Here is a 23,600-nt window from a genome sequence, read left to right as displayed (position 1 = left end):
TCTCTGATTCTCTCTCAAAAACACTTTTCATGGTAATAAGACAAATGGCCAAGCATGCACAATTATGAAGAGAAGGCACTGACTGAGACATCAGCACTGCTGACAAAGAACTCGTAGCAAGAACAATACACTGAACATGGGAACTTGGCAGCTTTTGGTCTGTGTTCAGTTGGTCAAGATAAAATTCTATTTCATGACAGGGTTCATTCCTACTAAACCCAGTTCATAGTCTAATTTCTGAGGATATCTAGGACATTTTCTTGTGGGGAAAGTAAAGACATTATTAGACTCAGAATGGTTTGTTATTTTCACAACTGTTGTCTTGTAACTTGTGTTAATAATCTACGTCATAAGTTTATGTGCCCCCGATATACTTTGTAGTTCTGAGGAATGAACCCAAGGCTTTGGCCTTGAGCTAGGCTGCCTGTCAAGCCCTTCTCTCTCTCTCTCTCTCTCTCTCTCTCTCTCTCTGGTTTTTTCAAGACAGGGTTTCTCTGCGTAGCCTTGGTTGTCCTGGACTTGCTTTGTAGACCAGGCTGGCCTCGAACTCACAGCGATCCGCCTGCCTCTGCCTCCCGAGTGCTGGGATTACAGGCGAGCGCCACCACGCCCGGCCACAGAGTCTCATTATGCAGCGGACCCTGTACTTAGTCTCATGATCTTCCTGTTTGCTTCTCCAGGGCTGTGATTACAGACATGTATGATTGTGCCAGCAATTTTTCAAATTTATTTTAGATCTTTTCTTATCTTGTCTTCTTATCCAGAAGGAAAAACAAACAAACAACCAACAATAAAAAACCAAGAAAAAAAATACCTTGGCTTTGCCTTCCCCCAAAATTGCTTCTCCAGGGCTGTGATTACAGACATGTATGACCTTACAATCGTTTTTTTTCAAATTTCTTTTACACCTTTACATGTCTTCTTATCCAGAAGAAAAACTAAACAGCAACAACAAAAATACCAAATGAACAAACAAACAAAAAACCCAAACACCTTAGCTTTATCCCCCACTCAAGACTCTCAAGGACATATGAATACAGGTGGCTGAAGAGGGAGGGAAAATCAACTTTGTCCAAGGATGGGTTAGCCAATTGTAATTGTGACTCCTAAACACAAGCAACATTAATTGGGTTGAAAAGTGTGTGTGTGTATGTGTGTGTATGTGTGTGTGTGTGTGTGTGTGTGTGTGTGTGAGAGAGAGAGAGAGAGAGAGAGAGAGAGAGAGAGAGAGAGAGAGAAGGAAGAGGAGGAGGAGGAGGAGAAATGAAAGAAAACATGCTGCTGGAAGAAACTGTTCCTGGAAGATATAAAACATCACTGAAAGATAATGCTGTGTTTTATTTTTCACAATTATAATGTTAGACTTATATATAACAATTTTTATTAGTAAGTGGATAAATTCTGATTTAATTCAAAAGTAGTTAGTTCTTTCACCAACAAGCTGGAGCTTTATGTATTTTTAGTTGTTAATTAGTTCATTTATTTGTGAAACTAACATCTGATATATGGTTGTTTTGTGGTGTTTATCATTTTAAAAGCAGGATACAAAGATAAATAAAAGTAATATTTCTTACAAAGAGAGGCATTATGTCAAAATTCAAATATAGTCTAGAGTGCTACTAGTTTTCACAGATTCCACCAATGTTAACTGAACATCCCAGGCATAGTGAATAAGCACAGGGATTCGGTACAGCCAATATACATGAATTACTTTTCTCAGTAAAATTATCTCTATAGAAAGATATAGTCCACATTGTAGGCTCTCTCTCCCAGGAAACATGCTGGCCAGGGGATCGAGCCAGTGATCTTCACTCTCCTTCTGATGTTCCAATTCCAATCCCAAGTCTTATCCCCAGCTTTGTAGCAGGTCACCAGCTGTGGCCTCTGCTTTCTATCTTTGCATCCACAAGCAAGGTTCTACAGTGATCTGCTTCTGTAGCCTTCCTCCCTGTAGGGGGCTGTCTTCCCTCTCCTGCATCCCTGGGGACTCCACAGAAGCTCATGGAAGGCGCAGCTTTCCTCCCTGCTATGTACCCTCTCAGTAATGCCCTTATATCCCATCCCTACTCCTTTCTGTCATCTCTCAGTATCTAGAAACATCTTCTACCTGGGACCTTAAGTAGTCACAAAAGGCAGGAGTTTGAACTCTGAAGAGCTCTGTACTAGGCAATCCATACTCAGCACACTCTCTAAGATCCAGAGAGGACAAACTGAAAAAAGCCTATCCAACTAGACATCAGCAACCAGAATTACATATCCCAAACCCAGATGCCTGGGCACCAGCATAAAAACACAGCAACATCCAGGACACTATGTCTCCACTAAAGCCCAGCAAACCTAGGACATAGATCCTGAGTCGTACCATATAGTTGCAGGATAAGATGGGGAGGACTTCCAAACAGCTATTGTGAATAAGGACCATAAAGAGGATATAAATAAATCTAATGAAATCTAATGAAAACACAAATGAAGAGTGGGTTGAAATGAAGAAAAGAACTTAAGACATAAAAGTGAAAATGGAGTAAGTAAAGAGATCCCAAACTGAGGAAAAACTGGGCATGACAATGGTAATTCCAAGAAACACACCTTGTATCTAGGAGAGACATCACCTCAGATAAAAAGGGTAGAAAAAGATATCAGAAGCAAATGGACCTAAGAGGCAAGCTGATGTAGCCATTCTAATATCTGAGAAGATAACCTTCCAACCAAGACTAATCAGAAGCGATATAGAAGGACCTTCCATAGAGATAAAAGGGGAGAGGGGTGGGGAACATGACAATAGACACCAAGGAAATCACTGAAGATGATACCTAAGTTAACACATTCAGAAGGAATGGCAGCCATAAGTTTCCAAGCAACGGAAATAGAAGATGCAAACACTACGGAAGGAGAGTAGTTCATATGTCCTAGGACTTGACTGGCTCAAGTAAGAGTAGGTATAAAATAAGTAAGCAATGGGGAGCTCTGGAACAATGATAGGGGAGAACAAGAAGAAGAAGAAGAAGAAGAAGAAGAAGAGGAAGAGGAGAAGAAGAAGAAGAAGAAGAAGAAGAAGGAGAAGAAGAGGAAGAAGAAGAAGAAGAAGAAGAAGGAGATCCAGAGCCTCCATTTCTGATAATGGCTGGCTCATTTATCAATTCTTGTACAGAGAGCAATTATATATAGTGATTAAAGTGCATTGTGTAGAACTCTTAAGGACATACAATCTCATTGTTGCAGGAGCAGAGACACTGGAACCCAGAGGCCCCTGGATACCCAGGCTAGCTGGAATGGTGAGCGCCAAGTTCAGGGAAAGACATTGTCTCAAAGAATGCACGATAGAGGAAGCCACTCGACCTCAGCCTCTGGCCTCATACCACATACACATATGCATATACATGCACACATTCTAAACATACATAAAAGCTTTAAAAAAAAACAGGGAAAATAAATGCATGAAAGAAAACCATTTTCTGTGTGTTTGCTGATTTTACAGACTTGTCCTGAGGGCAGGCCTTAGCCAGTGCTATGCATAATAGTTAGCATATTCATGAAATATGTAGTCTTCTGGGTAAGGTGAGGTCAAGGGAGTATCTTCTAGAAGAGAGAGCTATAGGAAGGAGTCTAGCACTGTACGTCAATGCCTACCTAGTCCAGGATGATCTCTGAATTAACAGTTAAGGCTGAGAAAATCAACAGATATTTTAGAATGTACTAATCAAAAGGCAGATAAACTTTGGAGTTTACTATATACAGTGCATGCCAAGAAAGAAAAATAACAATCCATATTCTTTAGAGGAATAAAAAAAAAACCCTAGTGTTTCTATAACATCAATCACAATGTCTACAGTGTCATCAGAAATTACTGAACTTGTGCTGTGTTGGGGACAATTAGTATATAAGCAAAAAGCCATTTAATAGAAAGGCGAGATGACAACGGTGAGAATTAGAATTCAAGAGGTTGAAAGCAGGTAGCTCAATCACAGTCCTATATATACAAGAAAAATAGGAAACAGGAACCTACAGGTAGGTAACAAACTATAACATGGGAATTCCAGTACTGGTCACCATAATAGCTAAAATAGACACCCAGCAGACATTCCTCACACCTGAGTGCAGATTACAATCAAAGGAATCCTGAACTTAAAAACATAAAAGTTGGAGACAGTGAGAACACAAGGGGGCATGGCAGTGAGAACACACACAAGGGGGCACGGCAGTGAGAACATACACAAGGGGCGTGGCAGTGAGAACACAAGGGGGCATGGCAGTGAGAACACACACAAGGGGGCATGGCAGTGAGAACACACACAAGGGGGCACGGCAGTGAGAACATACACAAGGGGGCGTGGCAGTGAGAACACAAGGGGGCATGGCAGTGAGAACACACACAAGGGGGCGTGGCAGTGAGAACACACACAAGGGGCGTGGCAGTGAGAACACAAGGGGGCATGGCAGTGAGAACACACACAAGGGGGCGTGGCAGTGAGAACACATGCAAGGGGCGTGGCAGTGAGAACACACGCAAGGGGCGTGGCAGTGAGAACACAAGGGGGCATGGCAGTGAGAACACACACAAGGGGGTGTGGCAGGGACTAGGGAAGGAGAAACTGGTGTATATACATACACCTGGAGCTACAATAGAAGGGAGCAAATGGAACAGAAAAGGTAAATTCAGGAGTTATTGGAAATGCAGTGAAAAATATCAACTTGCAATTCCAAGTATACATTTAAAGAGGATTACATCTCTGTACATCAAAATAAAACCAAAGACAAAAAAATCTTGAAAGGAGACAGAGAAACACATTATATCACCAAAAGGAAAGACTGGTAGACATAATGAGCAACTTACAAGAAACAATAACCTCAGGATGTAAAATATTTACTTTGATGTCTAAAGGAGGGAGGAAATGAATCAGTTAACCATAATTTCTATATTGAGCAGAAATACCTTGAATGTAAAGAAAATTCACTATTAAAGAGACAATGTTTTTTTGTCAGTTGGCCTGCACTATAAAACATGCCAAAGGAAGTCACTCAGTTTAAGAAGAAAAGTTACCAGAGAGACACTTAAACTCTGCAAGAGAAATGGAAATTGTTATTACATAGGTAATGCAAAAAATATGTTTGCAGTTGCCAGAATTTCCTTCAAATGTGCATGACTATTTCTGGAATGAACTAGTTCCCACCCAAAACCCCAACACTGAAGCCTGAGTCTCTAATGTGCTCAGGATCATTATTGAGTTTAATCGAGATTAAACTTAGTTATGACAGGGGTTTTAGCACCAGAACTGTCATCTGTGTAAGAAGAGGCAGAGATACCAGATGTCCATCGTATATGTAGAGTGTTTTTACCAAAACCAAAGCATGTCATGTCTTGATCATAGACTTTTAGCCTGCAGAACAGGAAGAAAAGTGATGCCTGTCACTTTTGCACCCAGGCTGTTGTAATTTGTTATGGCAATCTGAGCAGAATAATGTGCCACTTAAAGCAAACAATGGAAGAACTGCTGCACTGCGGGGTTTTTATACTAGGCTGACACCATGCACAGGAAAACATGGGCATACGAAGGTGGGAGGCGGTGCACACAGCTCTAGTGATGACAGCTGCCCACAGTTTATGTACAGTAACACAAGATGTGCCCAAAACAGGAAGGGTTAGGATGCCTGTTGTAATCATTAAAGCAACCCTTTAAAATAATGCAAAAAGATGCCTACAAACCCCACAAAGCAATAGAGAGCTTAAAATGCAACTGTAAAAACTAACATATAATCAATCCGACGTAGCAGGAAAAAGAGGCAGCAAAGCAAAAACCCGAAGGTGGCCACCAGAAAGAAAACTAAAATAGAGGAGCCAAATGCATTCAGACCAGTCTTTCTAATAACATAAAGAATCTAAACACTCCAAGTGAAACCCAGAAATTATAAGACTGGACAGAATAGCAAATCACACTTCTGTGCTATATTAAAAACCATGCATGTTGCATAGACCAGAGCAGAGGCAAAGGAGAGTTGGGGACAGTTCTGAGAGTAGGTAAGGCAAAAGCCTATGCCTGGCGATATGGCTTACTGATGCATTAGCTAGAGGGAGAGAGAAAAATTAGGAGTTATGAATTCATCCTAATTTTCTTGGTTTTAAAAATTATAAATGATAGTATCTCCTTAGTGACACAAACACAAAAGAGTTTCAACTCTGGAAGGTTAGCGGCTGCTGTAGTCAGACAGGCAGTGAGCCCTGACTGCTTTTGACCGACTCCCTGACACTTAATCCATTTTCTCCACTGATAGCAATGCCGTTTTAGAACCTTGACCTGTCTTCCTAGCATATATTTCACGTCTAATCCATCAAGCCTTTCTGCTGGGTTTACTGTGAGAGCATCTCCCACATTTGATGAGTGCTCACTGCCAGCACGGTCATCCCGGCCGACTCCCTGGTAGCTCATCTCTGGCCACTGCTCCCATCCTCCCACTCCATCATCAATGCACAACAGAGCCAGCGAGGGTCAGAAGGACCCTTAAAAGTCTCCAGTCACAGTATTTCATGGCCTGCTCCTTCTCCGGTGCCTCTCTATTTTACTTTGGATAATAGTAAAATTCCTTACAGTGGTCAAAAATATGAATTTCTAATTCTCCATCAATGCGGTCTCCTTGCTGTTTCATTAACAGCCTAAGCAAGCAACACTCTCAGGCTCCATGTACTGATGCCTCCCCTGGCCTGATAATATTCTTCCCCCATCTTCAAATAGCTAGCTGACTTTCTTTTTTCATTCTTTGTTCAAATACCACTTGACCACCTTATTTAAAAGTATAAAGACGGAGCTGCTGAGATAGCTCAGCATGTGAAGACATTTGCTGACAAGTCTGACAACCTGTATTAAATCTTTGAAACCCACATGGTGGAAGGAGTGAACCTTCAAAATTTCCCCTCTGACTTCAACATGTGCACTCTGGCATACATGCCTCACCCCCATGTGCATGTGCACATATGATCACACACATGCTTGGACATTCTCGCACGCAAATATAAGGAAAATAAAATAAAATTGTAAACTGCTCATTAGAAGCACAATGTCTACTGATTTTTTAAAAACCTATAACATAAAAATGAAATGTGTTTATTTGTTTGCATAATCTAGCTCCAGCTGTTGGGATGTATGCTTGAGAAAGGCACAGATTAGACAGAAATGGCTGTTGTATTTGTTTTTATTTTCTTATTCAGATCAGTACCTTAAATATAGAAGCACACAATAAATTCATTTGAACGGGTTTAGATATAATTCAAGTGCAGGGTTGACGTGTGCTGTAAAAACTGCCTTAGTTGTAGTGTGAAAGAGGTATCGGGGGGGGGAAGACGAGTGCTGAGAAGTAATTAGGCAAAAGTGCGCAGAAGGAGGGAAGAGGAGGCCGCCGTCTTTACAGAGATGGTCCATTTATGGATGACGTCACCCACTGCACGGTGGCAAAATACCGGGACACACCAGCATTTATTATAGATGCAATCAACCCTGATACATATATGCATATCTCACAGTCCTGCAAAACCTGGCAACCGTGTTTGCTTCAAGAAACTGTGGTATATAACAGGGCCTTAGCAAACCTGAGGCCCCATCTTTCCAAGAGGCTGCAGGTATGCTACCCATGATTTAATGAACTATCATAAATTATAGTCATTAGGTCTGTGTCCAGCTTTCTTATTTGATGACAGACTACTGGATGACTTCATTCTTGGCTGGCCTGGTGTGACAGGGCCTTGTAATCCTCGCACATGAGTGAATGAATGACCCTCATCTTGAATCCAACTGCCTCAGAAAGCCAAGGCCACTTCAGGGTAGCTCAGCAACTGGTCTCTGCCTCACTAATAAAAATCAAGTCCAATTAAGACAGAGAAGAGCAGATGGAGGGTGAATGGGCAGCCCCACTGACTGCTTAGAGTGATATGCTGGCAAAACGTCTCCCGAAAGCAAGTTTCTGTGCAGCTACTCTGGCAAATCAGCAAGCTCAGAGCAGTGCTTGCTGGGCACTGTGTGGTTCAACTAAAGTCAGTCACTCATGGGAAAGCAATGTGTGCCTTTCAAATAAGAAACAACTATCAGAGAAATAAAATCTGTGAGATAAGTTGAGTCTAATTATATGTTAATTTTGTTCATTGACAATTTCTGATATGTATATAATGCATTCTGGTTACTCTGTCTACCCCTGCTGTCTTATGCCCCTCCCTACTCCTCTCAACCTTGCCTCTTCCCTAGCTGTCCCATTTCCAGATCCATGACATTTGGACTCATTATAAGAGTCATGTGTGTCACCACTGGATTGATACTATCACTTGGAACCCTATGGGGTCACTAGTAAGTACATAACTGAAGGCCATGGTTTTCCCTCTCCCTGAAACTATTTGCAGCAAACAGATGAGGGCACCCTTAGCCCTTCCTCTATCTATGTCTTGGCTCCTGATGGACGCATCCATGTGCAGACAACCACACCCAGTGAGAGTTCATGACTGCCATTGTATAGAGCCCAGAAGGAAGGCTTTTTACAGCCCTTCCTCCCTATATCTTCTGACTTACCTCCTTTCCACTTGGTCTTTCTCAATGTTCACTGTGCCCCAAATAGGATGGTAAAAATATTTTGCTTAGGGTGGAGCATGCAGCTCTCAGTTACTCTCAGCACCTTGTATTGCCCTGGGTCTCTGCATCCATTACAGCAATGTGGGTCTAATTCTTAGTCAAGTGAAACTGCAAGGGCCCCAGAGCCAGAAAAGATACAGTGCTCTTCACCACTGAACAAACTAGCATACTTCTAAGTTGAACTGTTTTTTAAAATTATGATATTGACTTCAGATCTTGGGGACAGGAGGAAAAGTTATGTTTAAACAGTGACGTGTTGAGAAGAAATGGATCGTGTTAGTTTTTATTGCCATCTCAACACAATCTAGTGTCATCTAAAATGTAGCCTTGACCAGATTCACCAGTGGCGATATCCTGATGATTGATGTGGGAGGGCCCGGCCCACTGTGGGCGTCAGCCTCCTTACGCAGGTGGAGCGGAGCTGGCTAAGAAAGCTGTCTGGAAAAGACTGATGGTGCAAGGCAGCGAGCAGTATTGCACTACAGTCTACGCTTCCACTTCCTGACCTCAGGTTCCTGCCTTGATCTCACTTCCCTTAGCCACAGACTGTTTCCTGAAAGTGTAAAGCTGACATGAATAGTTGGTTTTGATCACAGTATTTAAACACAGCAACAAAAACCAAACCAGAAAGTGTGTTTACGGTGCCTTGAGATGTGGTCCGTGCTCTGCTCTCTAGCTTTTATTGTGAGCCATTTTTTAAAAGAACAATTTATACCACACAGATATTTGGGACTAACTGTACTCAGACTCAAATATGCAAGTGTTTTTCACTTTCACGTCTTCTCATGTGAACTCCCTCCCTGGTTCTCATTTATCTCCTTTGGCTCAGTACAAACGACTTCTCCCTACAAAGAATTCCCCCGCCTAGCACAGAACCTGCTAACACCACTCATTCCACTTTTATGGATCTTCTGTCTTCCCTCTTAAACAATTCCAACAGCTCAACACATTTCTAATAAAAACCTACTCTGGATGAAGAGCCGGGCTGGATATAAAAAGAATCATTGTATGGCTCTTGCTTTACAGAACTTATAGTGTTCTAAACAGCAGATTAGAAGGCGAGTTAGAATACTATCACCATTGCTGGAATATTCCCTGTCCTGTTCTCACACAACAGATAGGCACATAGAGACATATCTACTTGAGCAAATTCTCAGTGCTTTTCCTCCTTATTCCCATGGATCATCCCGAGAGAGGCTTACCTTGAACTTAAACTAAATTAGCTATAGTTACATCTTAGATAACAAGTAAATCGTCAAGATAGTGCGTCATTCAAGAAGGGGTGCAGGAGAACCAAGCACAAGTGGATAGAGGAATTACATGAGTCGCTGGGAGCTCGTGTGTAGGAGCTCTTTACAACCTAGCCTAAATGACAGGTGTATTTGTTGGCCTAGAAGAACAGTCCTCAGAGGATATGAGTGCCCAGAAAAATATCTGGATTGGTTTGCTGAATTGTCCCAAGGACTCCAGGGAACCACAGAGTGAATGACAGCAGGTAACAGTGCCATCTCAATAGACCAACAAGGGATGGTCAGGTCAGGTGAGAGAGAGGGCTGGCCACGGCAGCTCAAGCAGCACCCATCCATTTAGCTAACGCACACCACACACCGCAGGTACTGATGGTTATGCTCTGTGCTGACTTCTGAGTTGTCACTGTGCCAGCCACTAGGTGTGTGGGTGATGTGATAAGATGGTATAGTAACATTCACAACCCTTTGGAGAAAGTACCAACTTACCAATTTTCCTGTCACACTCTGACCACCTTCATTCAGCCAGAAGCCAGGGACCATGGCTGAGAAATAAGGTCCCCAGACGCCCGGTACAAAAATTGGATCTTTGCTGATCTGAAACAAAAAGAACAGTGTGTGTGAGAACTTACCCTCAAGGGTAGAGGGAACTTTATTATCCTACCGCTGGTGCTCCGACCACCAGGGAATCCAGCTTCTTATTAAGTATTTTTTTTTTTAATGGCAGAGAAGTTATCCTCTCCTAAGGAAGGGCATGGCTCTATCTGTGGACCCCTTACTGATCAATTCATCCAGATGTCAAGGCAGCAAAAGTGATCATTTTGGACAGGTGCTGGCTGGCAAAGCTCTTCCACATTAGCTTCCCCTCTGTGACAGGAATAAGTGGTCCCCATTCCTCCCTTTCCTGCATCTGCAGGAGAAGACAGCTTAGATCAGCCCCATCAGGTCAGCTACCCATAACCTGGGGGCCGAAATCTAAGGCTTCCTGATTCTCACAAGTGATCTTGTCAAAACAAAGCACAAGATGCAAATTTATATCCTTTTCTGCCTGGTTTGATGAAATTAAAAGGCCAACTCTGCATCCTTGATGGTATGAGTCCATGAGAGCAAGCCATCCACAGGCAATCAATTTAAATGGTTACACTTTGGTTTTTAAAATCCTAACGGACAGTCAATGAGGAAAAGGCTTGATTCTTTCATGTCATAAGCTGTGCTGCAGCCACTCAAGGCAGCTTTGCATCACTTAGGCTAAAGCTGATCACATGAGGCTCTTATGACTATCAACTTTCCTCTTCGCTTGTTATGTTCTGCTTTGGACATGTAGAGAGGTAGAGCAATGGATTCCTAGAAAATACCTAGGCCTGAAAAGACTAGCAGGAGTTAGTTAACTAGACAATGGGAAACAGGCCACCCGTGAAAAAAAGCCCAGAGGGTGAGTGGTGCTCTCAAGTTCAAGATTCAGCAATATCATTGTAGCAGACTATTGTGGTCCTTTAGTGAAACGGAAGTGTGTAAAAAAGGGAGCCAGGACAGGAGGCGCTGGGCCACCTAGTCACCCAGCTCCAATGCCCGTCTCTCTGCTACCAGCCGAAATGGTTGCTGGAGGTAGATGCATGAATGCGGCAACATTCCTCAGAGAGCGGAAACGGGGTCTTGGGGGGGGGGGCACTCAGTGTCTACGCCAGCATATCATGAGGAAGAGAATCTAGCCGTTCATTCAGCTCGGAGCTACGCTAAGCTCGTGAGATAGAGAAGAAAACTGAGCACTTGTAACTCTGGCCTCCTTTCCCTCACCTTGTATCATTAGCCTGGAGACAGGCTGTAATCACCTCAGTGCCAACTATGCTGGTGCCTCTCCCCTCCACTGCTCATTCCTCACATCAGTGGGTCTTCTGACCTCCAAATGTGAAAGAAGCAAAGAAAGTCGAAGAAAAGAAAGGGAAAGAAACTGTCAAGGAAGGGGGCCATTATGGAAAAAAAGGAGAGAGAGGGAGAAAGAGAGGGACATTTAACACCTGAAATAGAAACAATAATTTTAGTGTGGAAGAGACAAGTTTCTACAAGAAAAGAGTTCAATTTTCCCGGTTATAATCACTCACATTGTTTCTCCAGATGTTTCCTGAAATCTACTGAGGCCCACATATGGAGCAGGTACTGGAGAAAAATGACAAAAGGAGAGCAGAGTGTGTGTTCTCATGAGTCACACTGTTTCAAGAAGGAGAAGGCCAGAATGGCCACTCACTCAGGTAACAGCAGGGGTTACAGTCTGTTAGAACTAAAATTCCTGGGTCATAAGAACTCCAATCCTTGTATTGCTTCACTGCGACAATTGCTTTGCTGCCTTCAAAACAAGCAGTGATCAGATTCTCACACAAGGGTGGGACCACAAAGTGATGAGGGAGTGAACGAAGCTGAGTGATCAAATTCTCACACAAGGGTGGGACGGCAAAGTGATGAGGGAGCGAAGGAAGCTGACAGGAGTTCCAAGTGTACAGAAGCGAGGGTCTAGCCTCTCAGAGGAGCCTGCATGTGAATTAAGAGGAAAGCCACTCAGACAGGTGTGTCCGTGTGCAGTCTGTGAAAGAGATGGGAAATACACCAGCCAAGTGAACACACACTAGCCAACACTCAGCTTCTTCACTCTGGCTTTTGCCCATTAAGATTTTATTCCGCACTAACCTTAGTTACTCATGCTTTGAACAGACTCATAGAATGCGCTGGGGTGAGTTAGAAAGTCCTCATTCGTAGTCCAAGGTTTCAAATGTTGAGTGGATCCTCACCAAGGCTGACTCATCTCTTTTTGTGAACGCTTAGCTCCGTCTGATGCACTACAGTAGAGAGGGTCTATACTTTGTGTATGGTAAATGCCTGAGGTAGGATTTGATCTAAGCCAGAGTGGACTTCAAACCTTTGGACATACTTTTCATTTTCACACAGGTGGCTTAGGAAGGTTATTCACTGCCCTAGTGAGAGTTGTTTTTTTTTCTTCTGCTGTGATAAAACATCTAACAAAAACAACCTAGAGAGGAAAGGGCTTGGTTCAGTTTACATGTCTCCATCAAAGTTCATCATAAAGGTAAGTAAGGGAAGGAACCTGGAGGCAGGTGCTGAGGCAGAGGCCTTAGAGGATCACTGCTTACTGTCCTGCTCACTCATTGCTTATTCACACTGCTTTGCTGTATCATCCGGACTACACGCCTAAGGATGGCACCACCCATGGTGAGCTGGGCCCTCCAACATCAATCATCAATCAAGAAAATGCCCTACAAATGTGCCTTCAGGCCAATCCTATGTAGTCACCCTATTTCCTTGGATAAGTTTCCTTCCCAGATGACCCTAATGTGTGTCGAGCTCACAGAAATACTAGCCACAACATGCATCACTTCCTGCCTCCCAACCCAGCCCCACCATTTAAAGATGGGATTATGCTACTGCGGCAGGACTTTGCTGAGAGACTGGCTCTGCCACTCACAGGTGTCCAGTGGAGGCTTGATTTGGTTTAGTCTTGGGAGATGGTTTGGGATGGCTCTGTTTGTGATCTCTCCTTGGGCACAACACATGCTTTTTATCAGACATTCCTAGTAAAGTAAGGAAACAAAGTGTGCTTCCCACCGCTTCCAGCCCTGTGTTCTCAGGGGCAAGAGCTACAGTTTGTTTTGAGGGAGGAAAACGCACATCTGTATATTTATGTGTTCTTTAATCCTTCACAGCAAGCATAAATATTTGAAAACATTTTTGTGACTGCTCCTTCCACGCTGATTGCTCTCTTGGCTTGGGGGCTGCTCAGTGAGGAGGGAGGTCATTTCCCACACGAATGACAGGTGTCCATGCAGGATTCTAACTTCCCCGTCCTAATGGTGCTGCTGGCGACAACCCAGCAGCCCAGCCTGGGGACCTGGTACAGGGCCTTACTCTGGTATACATGACTCACTTCTTATAACTTTGAGGAAGACTCAGCCAAATAACACGTGCTCAACATTATGAAACTAGAAAGTAGTCACCTCAAACCCTCTGAAGCCATGGTTCTCAGCCTTCCTAACGCTGTGACCCTTTTAATGCAGTTCCTCATGTTGTGGTGACGCCTAACCATAAAATTATTTTTGTTACTACTTCACATCTGTAATTTTACTATTGTTATGAATAATAATGTAAATAGTTTTTGGAGATAGAGGTTTATCAAAGGGTTGTGAGCCACAGGTTGGGAACTGCTGAAGATTTCATACTGCTTCTGATAAATTAAGATCTTGTTCCATTCTTACCATTGTTTCTTTGGACTCAGTCACTTGAAGGACAGGAAGTAGGGGCCACTTAAGCCAAGAGATTTACTTAAAATACACAGTACTCCTGTGTCTTGAAGACAAGTAAGCTAGGATGTGTGTATATATAAGCGTGTGTGTGTGAAATATATTTGTGTATTTTAAATACACACACATACATACACACACACAAGCAAGCGCGCACACACACTTATTTAGTTCACTTGGCCTGGAACTTAAGCTAGCCCAGTCTCATGGCCTGTAAGTGGACTATCTGAAAAGGCAGGATTCTCCTCCTTCAGCCCCTCCCAGACACTGGGATTGCAGCATGGAGTACATGCCTGCCTGGAGTTATATGATATTGTTTCCCAAAGCCTTTTGACAAAGTTTTCCTGCTATAGTTGTACATAGCAGAGAGAGCACAAGTCAGGACAAGGCCTCATCTTGATTATATTCCTCATTCTGCCACACAGTAGGCAAATTATCCTCTTCTGACCCTGAGTCTCCTTGATTTCAAAATGGAAGGACTATTGTTAAACTCTACAAGAATGGAAGACATTTGTCAACATTAAATTTTGTTACAAGACACAGCTTATCCTTGTAAAACCCCAAAATCAATGTTAGTTCTCTTTGAACTGAGGCCTCGTGTGATAGACGAACAGGAGACAACTACAAAACCACCACAAAGGTGCTCTTCTTTTACTCAGTGTTGTTAATAATGATGCTGAACATGAGATGAGAGCAAAATATTGTATTTTCAAAGGCTAGACCTGGAAGGCTTCTTATTATGGCATGTGTCCAAAACAAGAATCAAAGCAAACTCAGAAAGCTAGAGTACTAAAGCAAAATCCAACAGGCTATCAGTTAACAGTTACCTCAGTGATATAGCTAGCTTTTGGCGGAGTTATTTATCTATTTATCTCGCTTAGAAGACTGGCAATATTTTCTGGCACAACCTAGGTGCAGGCACAAAGGTATTCATTTTAGTATTAGTGTTAAGACTGAACTTAAACATTTGATAGATGTGTTAATCACGCATGTTCTACATTAAAATACAAATGCCCCATAAACCTTTGATTGTATACTATATTATCACACAATATTTATGACAGTCTGAGAGAGGCATAATTCTATCGCTATACCTAAGATCATAAATGAACTCTAAGCTGAGAAGGTCAAGTAGCTAGAACAGACGTCACTTCAGTATGCTTGTTAGAAACTCCCCACCTATTTCCCTCTCTCAGCACCATGCCCCTCACTATAAGATGCCAAGAGTACAGATGCTTTCCTCTTTGAGGTTTTTTAAGATTCCACAAAGTTGAGTCACTCCACCCCAGCTGGTCACACGGTACACAACAGTGAGATGTTTCAGTAGACTATGCCCTCACATGGCCAGAGTTCATGGGACTGTGTCAGTTTGTTGGGGCTTCTCCAAGTACCTACTTATTCTGTCACCCAAATAATTTGTTAGCAAGATTATTGCTATTATTAAAAAAAAAAACTGTTAACTTTATAGGCTGTATTTACTGACTACTATCTCAGACTATTATATCTCAGACATTAGCTGGCTAAGACCTTAACAAATATTTGTTGGGTGCACACTGAATTTAGACTACTGTTTACAACATGAGAAGATAGGGACAGCTGGGCTTCAGAGCAATGCTGTGTCCAAGTCCCAGTTCTCAAGAAGACTATACTTTCATGGAGGCTGTAGGTTCAGGATAGGCTGGGCCTGGTGAACACCTGTGAGGATACAGGCTTCTCCACACTTTGAATTTGCCTCTGAGCATGTGCAGTCAAACACACTGAACATAATTACAATCTGAGATGCACTAGGTACATAAGCAGACTCCTACCAGGATCAGCAATGAAGGGCTGGGGTCAGAAGCCGCATTCCAAGTGTTCGTGCCACTAGTCATGTATGTTCAAGCTGGCTCTAAGTGAGGATGCCAGTGGCCCAGCTTCATCTCAGGCTATGTGCCAACTGGCTGGATTAGCTAGAATGGCAAAGCCCAGATGCCTGCTCACAGCTCTTTGGGGGAGAGGTGACTGGCTGGGAGCAGGGAGCTACCTCAGCCCCCTCTGTTCTTTCTCAGCCCATCACCCTGAGGCTGGTCTGGCCTAAACCTCTGGCAGGACAGGAGGCAGGCTCCAGGCGCCAGCAGTCCTGGGAGGGAACAGGAGGCTCTCTTGGACTGTCTGTCGCCAGGTTGGGGTTTTTAGAGAGCAGCAGGAGGCCTGTGTGGGGCTGGGTATTTCCACAGTCATGTCTTCCTCCAAATGGACGGTGCTATCGTCTTACCAGAGGAAAAGCATTTCTACCTCAATTTCTGCCAAGTTCCTGAGGACTAATTAGCATGTGCGCGTGCGCGTGCGCGCGCGCGCGCGCACACACACACACACACACACACACACACATATTTAAAAAAAGAGCCTGGAGAGATGTTTATGAGCAGAGGGTATTGGTGTTCACCTCTTGGTGTGCCCTGCTGGGGGTTGGGTTACAGTGAGTTACTAGTGTGCCCGCCTCTCCCAGGAGCCAGTTAAGATAAAAGCAGTTGCTATCTCTGAGGCAGTGAGCGCTGATGGAGCAACATGAGCACAGGCTCAGGGTTAGGGAAACAGCTAGAGGTGACTCTGACTGGGCCACTGGCTGGCCCTGTGACCCTGCATCTTTCTAAGATGTAGTTTCCTCACCAGTAAGTGGCGATCATCATCAACAGGAACCACGTGCAGACTTGTGTGGTACAGCGTGCACCGCGACCATTGGCTCTTAACTCAGCAGGCAGCAGGTGGTTGCCTTCCACTCCTTGACACAGAGGAATCATTAGTTCTCAGCCGGCCCGAGGCCTGTGACCGGTCTGTCCTTTTGGTAAATCCTTCCTCCTCTCTGTGATCTTCTTGCCTGTCCCTTTTATCACCTACCTCTCCCTGGGCATATCCCCGCCAGTGAGTGGAGTGACAATTCGTATGCTGTACAGTGCCATATGTTTACCTCAAAGTCAGACCCTGCTCCTGAGCCCCTCACTAATCATGTGACTTGCATGTCCAGTCGATCTGTCCAAAAGAGAATCTGCTACCCTTTCTTTCAGGGCTATTCTTACTCTTTGCTCTTTCTCAAGACCTCTGTCTTAACTGGCTCACTTTTCATCTGCCCACAAGTCATTCTGTTTTTCTGTCCGCTCTGTTCCCAAGCATAGTCCGTCTTCTACTGCAGCCAGCCGCCTTGGTATTATGCCCCATGCTTTCTTGTACTATGTCAACAGTAATTAAAGGGATTTCCTCATCTCAGCAGATTTTTCTCCTCTCCTCCACCCTCTCCACCTCCGTATGTCCAGCAAGTGACTTTCCTAAAACAAAACCCGATGGCATTGTCACTTAACATTGATCCGTGAGGAATGACACACTTCTGATCTGGCTTTTCCCTATTTGTCAGAGTTAATCCCAATAAATATTATTGTTTCCTAATTCTCATCCCTGCCATGGTTAAGCTTTATCGTAGACCAAGGCCTGTGTTTTTGAACAACTTGAAATTTCCCCCAGTGAGCCATCTTCTTTTTCATCTCTGATGCTTCATCGTTTTAGCCCAGACTGAAAGGCTATATGTCCGGCTGAGACTCAGATCAGGGGCTTTGGGGATGGCTCAGAGGTTAAGAACAATAATTTTTCTTTCAGAGGACCCAAGTTTCATTCCTAGCACACAGATGGCATGGCTCAAAACTGCCTGTAAGTCCAGCTAGGAGATTCCAGCCCCCTCTTCTGTATCCTGCCTGTACCTGCACTCAAGTGCACCTACCAACACCCACACACGCATAACCAGAAATAAAGGCTAGGCTCAATACTGTCATCCTCTGGTCTACCAAATCTGGACTCCTACTTCCTCCCTAATAACTTAGGGAATGTTCTTGCCTGCATCTTCCCTTAACTCTGCATTTCTTATATTGTAGGCTGTTATATATATAAGTATATGCATCTATGAATACATTTTAAAATATGTATTAAAACACGTTGTAAATTAAATTACTATAAAAATTCAGGACATGGTTATTATTTTAGTAACATGGCAGTGCCCTTGAAATTAAGAGCAATGATAGATGATAAAATATAAAATTGGCCCAACTGTTATGACAGGGTATAATTCAGTGGTACAATAATTGCCTAGCATATACAAGGCTCTGCCTGAGCTCCAGAGCACCAGAGTAGGGTGAGGAAAACATGTGCAACAGCCTTCAAATGAGACCTGGTTCATAACGCTCAGGTTTGCCAAGCCTTTTGTGTGGATGGGGTATAAAAGGTAATAACCCTCCAATGAAGCATTTGCCCTTCCCAGAAACCCCAGTCTCTTTTAGTCTGAACAAAAACAGTATCTACGAAGGCTATTCAAAACGATCTCCTAGGCCCAGCAGTTTGAGCATGCAGGAATGTACTGAAAATGTCTGTCAACCAACCAAACAGCCCTTGAATTTGGAATCGGGGGTGGGGTGGGGGGCACAGCCCAATGTTGCCTATGATTACTTGTAGAGTTGGACTCCGTAAGCGCTGAGTCCCTCATGCTCTATCACGTCAAGACCCGCATGTAATCACAGCAGAAGCTTCAGCCATGTGTTTCTCATTCACTTGTACTTCAACACACCCAGAGCTGCATTACAAGACACACGGAAGAGCCAACTTTGAAGCCATCCAAATGTTTACTCAGGTCTTCTCTGGGTACAAAGGAGAAGCCATACTGACCTCCTGTGTACAAATGTCTATCTGGCTCTCATGAGCTCAAACCAGGTTTTCAGCTTTGAACCCTCTGAGCTGTGACTTTAAGGAAACACAAATCTTTCATGCATCTTTTCCATAGCACAAACAAATTGTGAGAAGACAGTTGCGGGGCTCCTCTGTGGGTCTGGAAAGGGAGGACAGTGCAGGAGAGGGGAGGGCAGAGAACTAAGGAAGATGCTTTGCCTGTGCCAGATGGAGTCTTAGCTCTGCTGCTTCAATGTGAAGTTGCCAGGAGTACCTTCTCCTCTTTGTGGCATTCCCCAAGAGTGAGCATAGCACTGATAGTACTAACTGCCAAGGGGTTCACACATACAGAGACCGGCACTTCTCTTACTGTAAGTTAACTATTCAGAGAACCAGCTCTCTTGTGCAAACTGTAGGTAGGGTGGAAGGACACCTGGGGTGGCCTCCTAGCTGGGACTGCTCAGAAGGTGGCGACAGAGGGAGATAATGTGCCTACTCCCCGGCCACCCACACACAGTCCTTTATTACAGGGTGTTGGCATACATGTCCTTACTTGTGATGGCCAGGCTGTGCTCCTGTGTTTCCCTTGTACCTATGTTTTTCTATGATCCCAGTGTCTAACTTTAGACACCATCTCCTGGGCGGAACCATTCACTAATTTTGTTCTAATAGTCAATGTTCTGTTTTAACTTCCTGTGAGGTTTTTTCATTCTTGGGATCTTCATCTGAAATACAGGACTGCTATTACAAACGTGCAAGGATGAAGTGTGGTGCTGTTTAGTACAGGGTGCCTGCTTAGGCTGCTGCCCTGGGGAACTGTAGGAGTGCTGTATCACCTACCTGCTCTTCAAGGTGTGCTTCCTATTCATGACCCGAAATTCCTGTGAGAGTTTAATTCGGAAACTAAGGCCTGGTGCTATCTTGAGGAAAGTTCTCAAGTGAAGTGCAGTGCTGCACTAGCTGAAGAGGGGAGAGAGAGCTGGGCCACAGAGGTGGCTTTGGCATGATATGTGTGATTCCTCACAGGAGGAAGCATAGCAAGGCTCCACTCCATTAATAGCATGTTTCTGTATTTATTTATTTATTTATTTATTTTTGTTTTTCAAGTCAGGGTTTCTCTGTATAGCCTTGGCTGTCCTGGCCTCCCTTTTAGGCCAGGCTCACCTTGAACGCACAGAGATCTCCTTGCCTCTGTCTCCCTGAGTGCTGGGATTACAAGAGTGCTCCACCACACCCTGCTCATTAACAGCATTTGTGTAAAGGCAAGAGAACCTTGGTTGATTTGTAACAAGTCTTTCTTTTTTAAATTTTTAAAAATTAATCCATTCATTTTTACGTCTCAATAGTTATTCCACCCCTTGTATCCTCCCACTCCTCCCTCCCTCTCACTTTCCCCCTACACCCCTCCCCTATGACTGTGACTGAGGGGGACCTCCTCCCCCTGTGTATGCTCATAGGGTATCAAGTCTCTTCTTGGTAGCCTGCTATCCTTCCTCTGAGTGCCACCAGGCCTCCGCATCCAGGGGACATGGTCAAATATGGGGCACCAGGGTTTGTGTGAAAGTCATGCCCCACTCTCTACTCAAATGCGGAGTGTCCTGTCCATTGACTAGATCTGGGTCGGGGTTCGGTGTTTATTGCATGTATATTCCTTGGCTGGTAAGATAGGATCTCACTCTGTAGTCTTGGCTGGCCTAGAACTCACTATGTAGATCAGGCTAGTCTTGAGCTCACAGAAATCTACCTGCCTCTGCCTCTGTTATGGGATTAAATTCCTTAAATATTTTAAGAAAATTTAGTAATGGCTTCCAACTTTTATAAAGAACAACTTCCTGGATGAGGCGTGAAAGCTACACTTACCTCAGGGTATAAAGATAAGGAATTAGGATGGTTAGGAATTATTCTGGTTTAGTAAAGTGATGGTTGTAGGTTCTCCTCCACGATCCATGACGTCACTAGCCCTGGGCAGTCGGCTGGGTTTCTAGTAACACACACACACACACACACACATACACACACACACACGAAAGAGAAGCGATGAATTTGAAAAAGAGAAAGGGTATATGGGTGGTGTAGGTGAAGCAAAGCTCCCGCGCTTGTCTTCTGGACAATATTCTCCCAAACAACTCACTCTGTGCCCCACTATAAAGCTAGGCATGAAGAAATCTGCTCCTGAGACTCTTCCTCCAGTTCTGGCCTCACACAGAGGGTGAGGTCAAAATGGCTAGACAAAGAGAACTGAAAGCTATTCACACGGGGTAGCTGCCTCTGTGGCTGCAGAAGTGATACAGAGAAAGGTGTTTGCCCAGCACAGCTGAAGCTCCTCATGCACATCTCCAGGTGCCCAGTCTCACATATTTGCCCCTAGCTGTAAGACCCAGATAGGCCTCAGCCTGCCATACTCATTTTGATGGGGGGAAGGTTCAAAGGGTTCACTCTCAAATTCTAACTTAACGTGTGACAACTAAGACCAAACCAGGATGCAAACAAATCCAACTCAAGGCCATTCTCTTCTGAAATGATTTGGTTGTTTGTTTGTTTTCTTAAGTGGTAAAACAAGAGTCGGAGACAGGGCAGACTGACATCAACTACCTCCAGCTCAGCTCTTCTGAGCCATGAGTAGATATGTACCCTGTCAATTCAATAAAGTTGTGGAATATCCTGTATCAGAAAAAGTGTATGTGTGTGTGTGTGTGGGGGGGGGGGGGGCATAACCAAACAAGCCCTGTTTTCTCCTCCCTCTTCAATATAGTCACCAGCTGTGCTCTGAGGTTAAGTAAGCCTCCAACCTCCACCTCCCCCACCCTCCCCACCCTCCTACCCCACCACCCCTGTTTAAAGAGCTGTAAGTTGTTTTACATTTAAATGAGTTAAGAGAGAGAGAGATGGCTTGTAACACAGAGGCAGGCAGTGAGACTCAAAGGAGAAAGGGCATTGGCGAGGGCGGGGGGGGGGTAGTTGATCTGGGGTGCGCAACCCCTGACTGTACACTAGAGAAACCCCTACTAATATGTAAGGTATGCAAACAATCAGAAACAAATGAAAGGATGGCTGCAGAGTAACAGGATTCAGCTGTGGGCAATGGCCAGGAGGCGGCTTTTGTTATGAACAGATCATCTGGATGGGAAGCAGACCCAAGCTCAACCCCTGCAGTGGGTCTCTTAGGGTATGAGAAAATCCGGGGCCCATCTGGACTTCCTTAGGAGAAAAGAGAAGGGAAGAAAACAACTGTCAGTAAAATATACGGCATGGTCAGCCACAGGCCGCTGAGGGTGGCTTAAATGGAAACTGCACATTATTAATTTACGTATTCAGTTTGCAAAGCAATGACAGTGATAACTGCCCTTATTTTTTAAACAAAAAGCCTAACAAATGTACACAGTGGGAGTGGGTGGCAGGGAAGAGGGACTAACATTTGCCCAGCAGTTACTACATGGGAATGCAGTTTTTATTGGTAATCTCCACAGTGATCCTGGCATTTCCTAGTTTGCTGACAAGAAACCATGGCTCTTGGAGCTGAATGCCTTCCCATGGCCATACAGATGTCATGTGGCAGATGTAGATCTGATCTGGACCCTCACATCTTCCTGTGGTAAGTGGCCACCTCTGCGCATGCGCAGGAGCCAAAGAGCATCTCGGGCTCCAGGGACCAGCAGTTCTCCTTCCTAGACTTTTCTCATCTCCAGGGAAGCGATATGGACCCACTGCAAGCCTGAGGGCCCTGCCAGAAACAACAACAACAACAACAAAAACAAACCTCTGTGTGACTGAGTAAAGCTTACTTCAGGAGTCTGTAGACTTTCCCTCTCTCTGTACCCACTGGGGGACACAGATAAAGAATCTGGCCTGGCCTGCAGACCTGTGAATTCCAGAGAACCCATAATGTCATCTGCGTATGCCATCAGCTGATGTCATTGGGCTGAGAACCTGGCTCTCATCTCAGGGACAGATACCAGGGGCAGGCGCTATTTTTTTAATTTCCAACTTGACTCATGGGGTGGTGAAGTGACCAAGGACAGAGCCCTGGCAGGAGAGAACAGCCTTCCATGTGAAGAGCTCATGTGGAGATACTAAGATGGGGACTCTGGAGACTGCCCTTAGCCCACAGTACAGGAGAGGAGCATCTTAGTCCCCACTAGGAATAACAGCAGCAAGTGATGAGCCTGGTCACTCTGTGGGTCCCGTCTTGAGAAGACAGACGGGAGGGATTTTCCCACCAAGCCGTTGAAAACCCGAGGCAGGTTAGCATAGAAAGTCACCATGTGCTGCCCTCACTCATCTCTTCAGGGTCCAGGGCATTCTTGCCTTGCCGTTTGCTGAGAATCTGGCTTTCTGGACTCTCTATTACGTCACTGGGAAATATTTAATGCACATTTCTGTCTGAGCTCAAACTATAGACTAGTCGACTTAATCCTGGTAAGATGCAGACAGCAAAGGAGTCTCTAGGAGTGAGGGAGCAGCCGAAGACAGAAGTAGGTTTGGGTGGAAGAAATCTGGGTCTCATTTCTTAGGCTGGACCACAAAGAGGGCTCAGTTTTCAATCTGTATCTCTAATGGGTTGATGTAAGAAGATAACTGATGTTTACACTTGAGGCATTTGTATTAATTGATGCTCCCAGGAGACTTTACAGAGCAGCTGCCTCCTAGGGTTTCAGGGCCAGGAACTGAGATTTTATATACAAAGCAAATGTCTTGGTTTCTGAAAGAACAGCTGCCTGCTAGGAGGCAGAAAAGTACCAGAAAAACCTTGAGCCTGTTGAAAA

At 44.3% G+C, this 23,600-nt stretch overlaps 1 protein-coding gene across 4 annotated transcripts in view; it reads right to left on the bottom strand.

Moving 5' to 3' along the window:
• Fggy (FGGY carbohydrate kinase domain containing) overlaps positions 1-23,600 on the bottom strand; it is a 364,828-nt gene that overhangs the window by 121,279 nt on the left and 219,949 nt on the right. For all 4 annotated transcript variants that reach the window (XM_051164348.1, XM_051164353.1, XM_051164357.1 and 1 more), the window contains one exon: positions 10,340-10,447. In XM_051164348.1, the coding sequence (XP_051020305.1) occupies positions 10,340-10,447 (108 nt within the window). The remainder of the gene's footprint in view (positions 1-10,339; positions 10,448-23,600) is intronic.

The sequence above is a fragment of the Acomys russatus genome, chromosome 2 (assembly GCF_903995435.1).
Source record: "Acomys russatus chromosome 2, mAcoRus1.1, whole genome shotgun sequence".
Taxonomy (NCBI): domain Eukaryota; kingdom Metazoa; phylum Chordata; class Mammalia; order Rodentia; family Muridae; genus Acomys; species Acomys russatus.
Note: the sequence above shows the minus strand (reverse complement) of the source record. Positions and strands in the feature narration are given on the sequence as shown.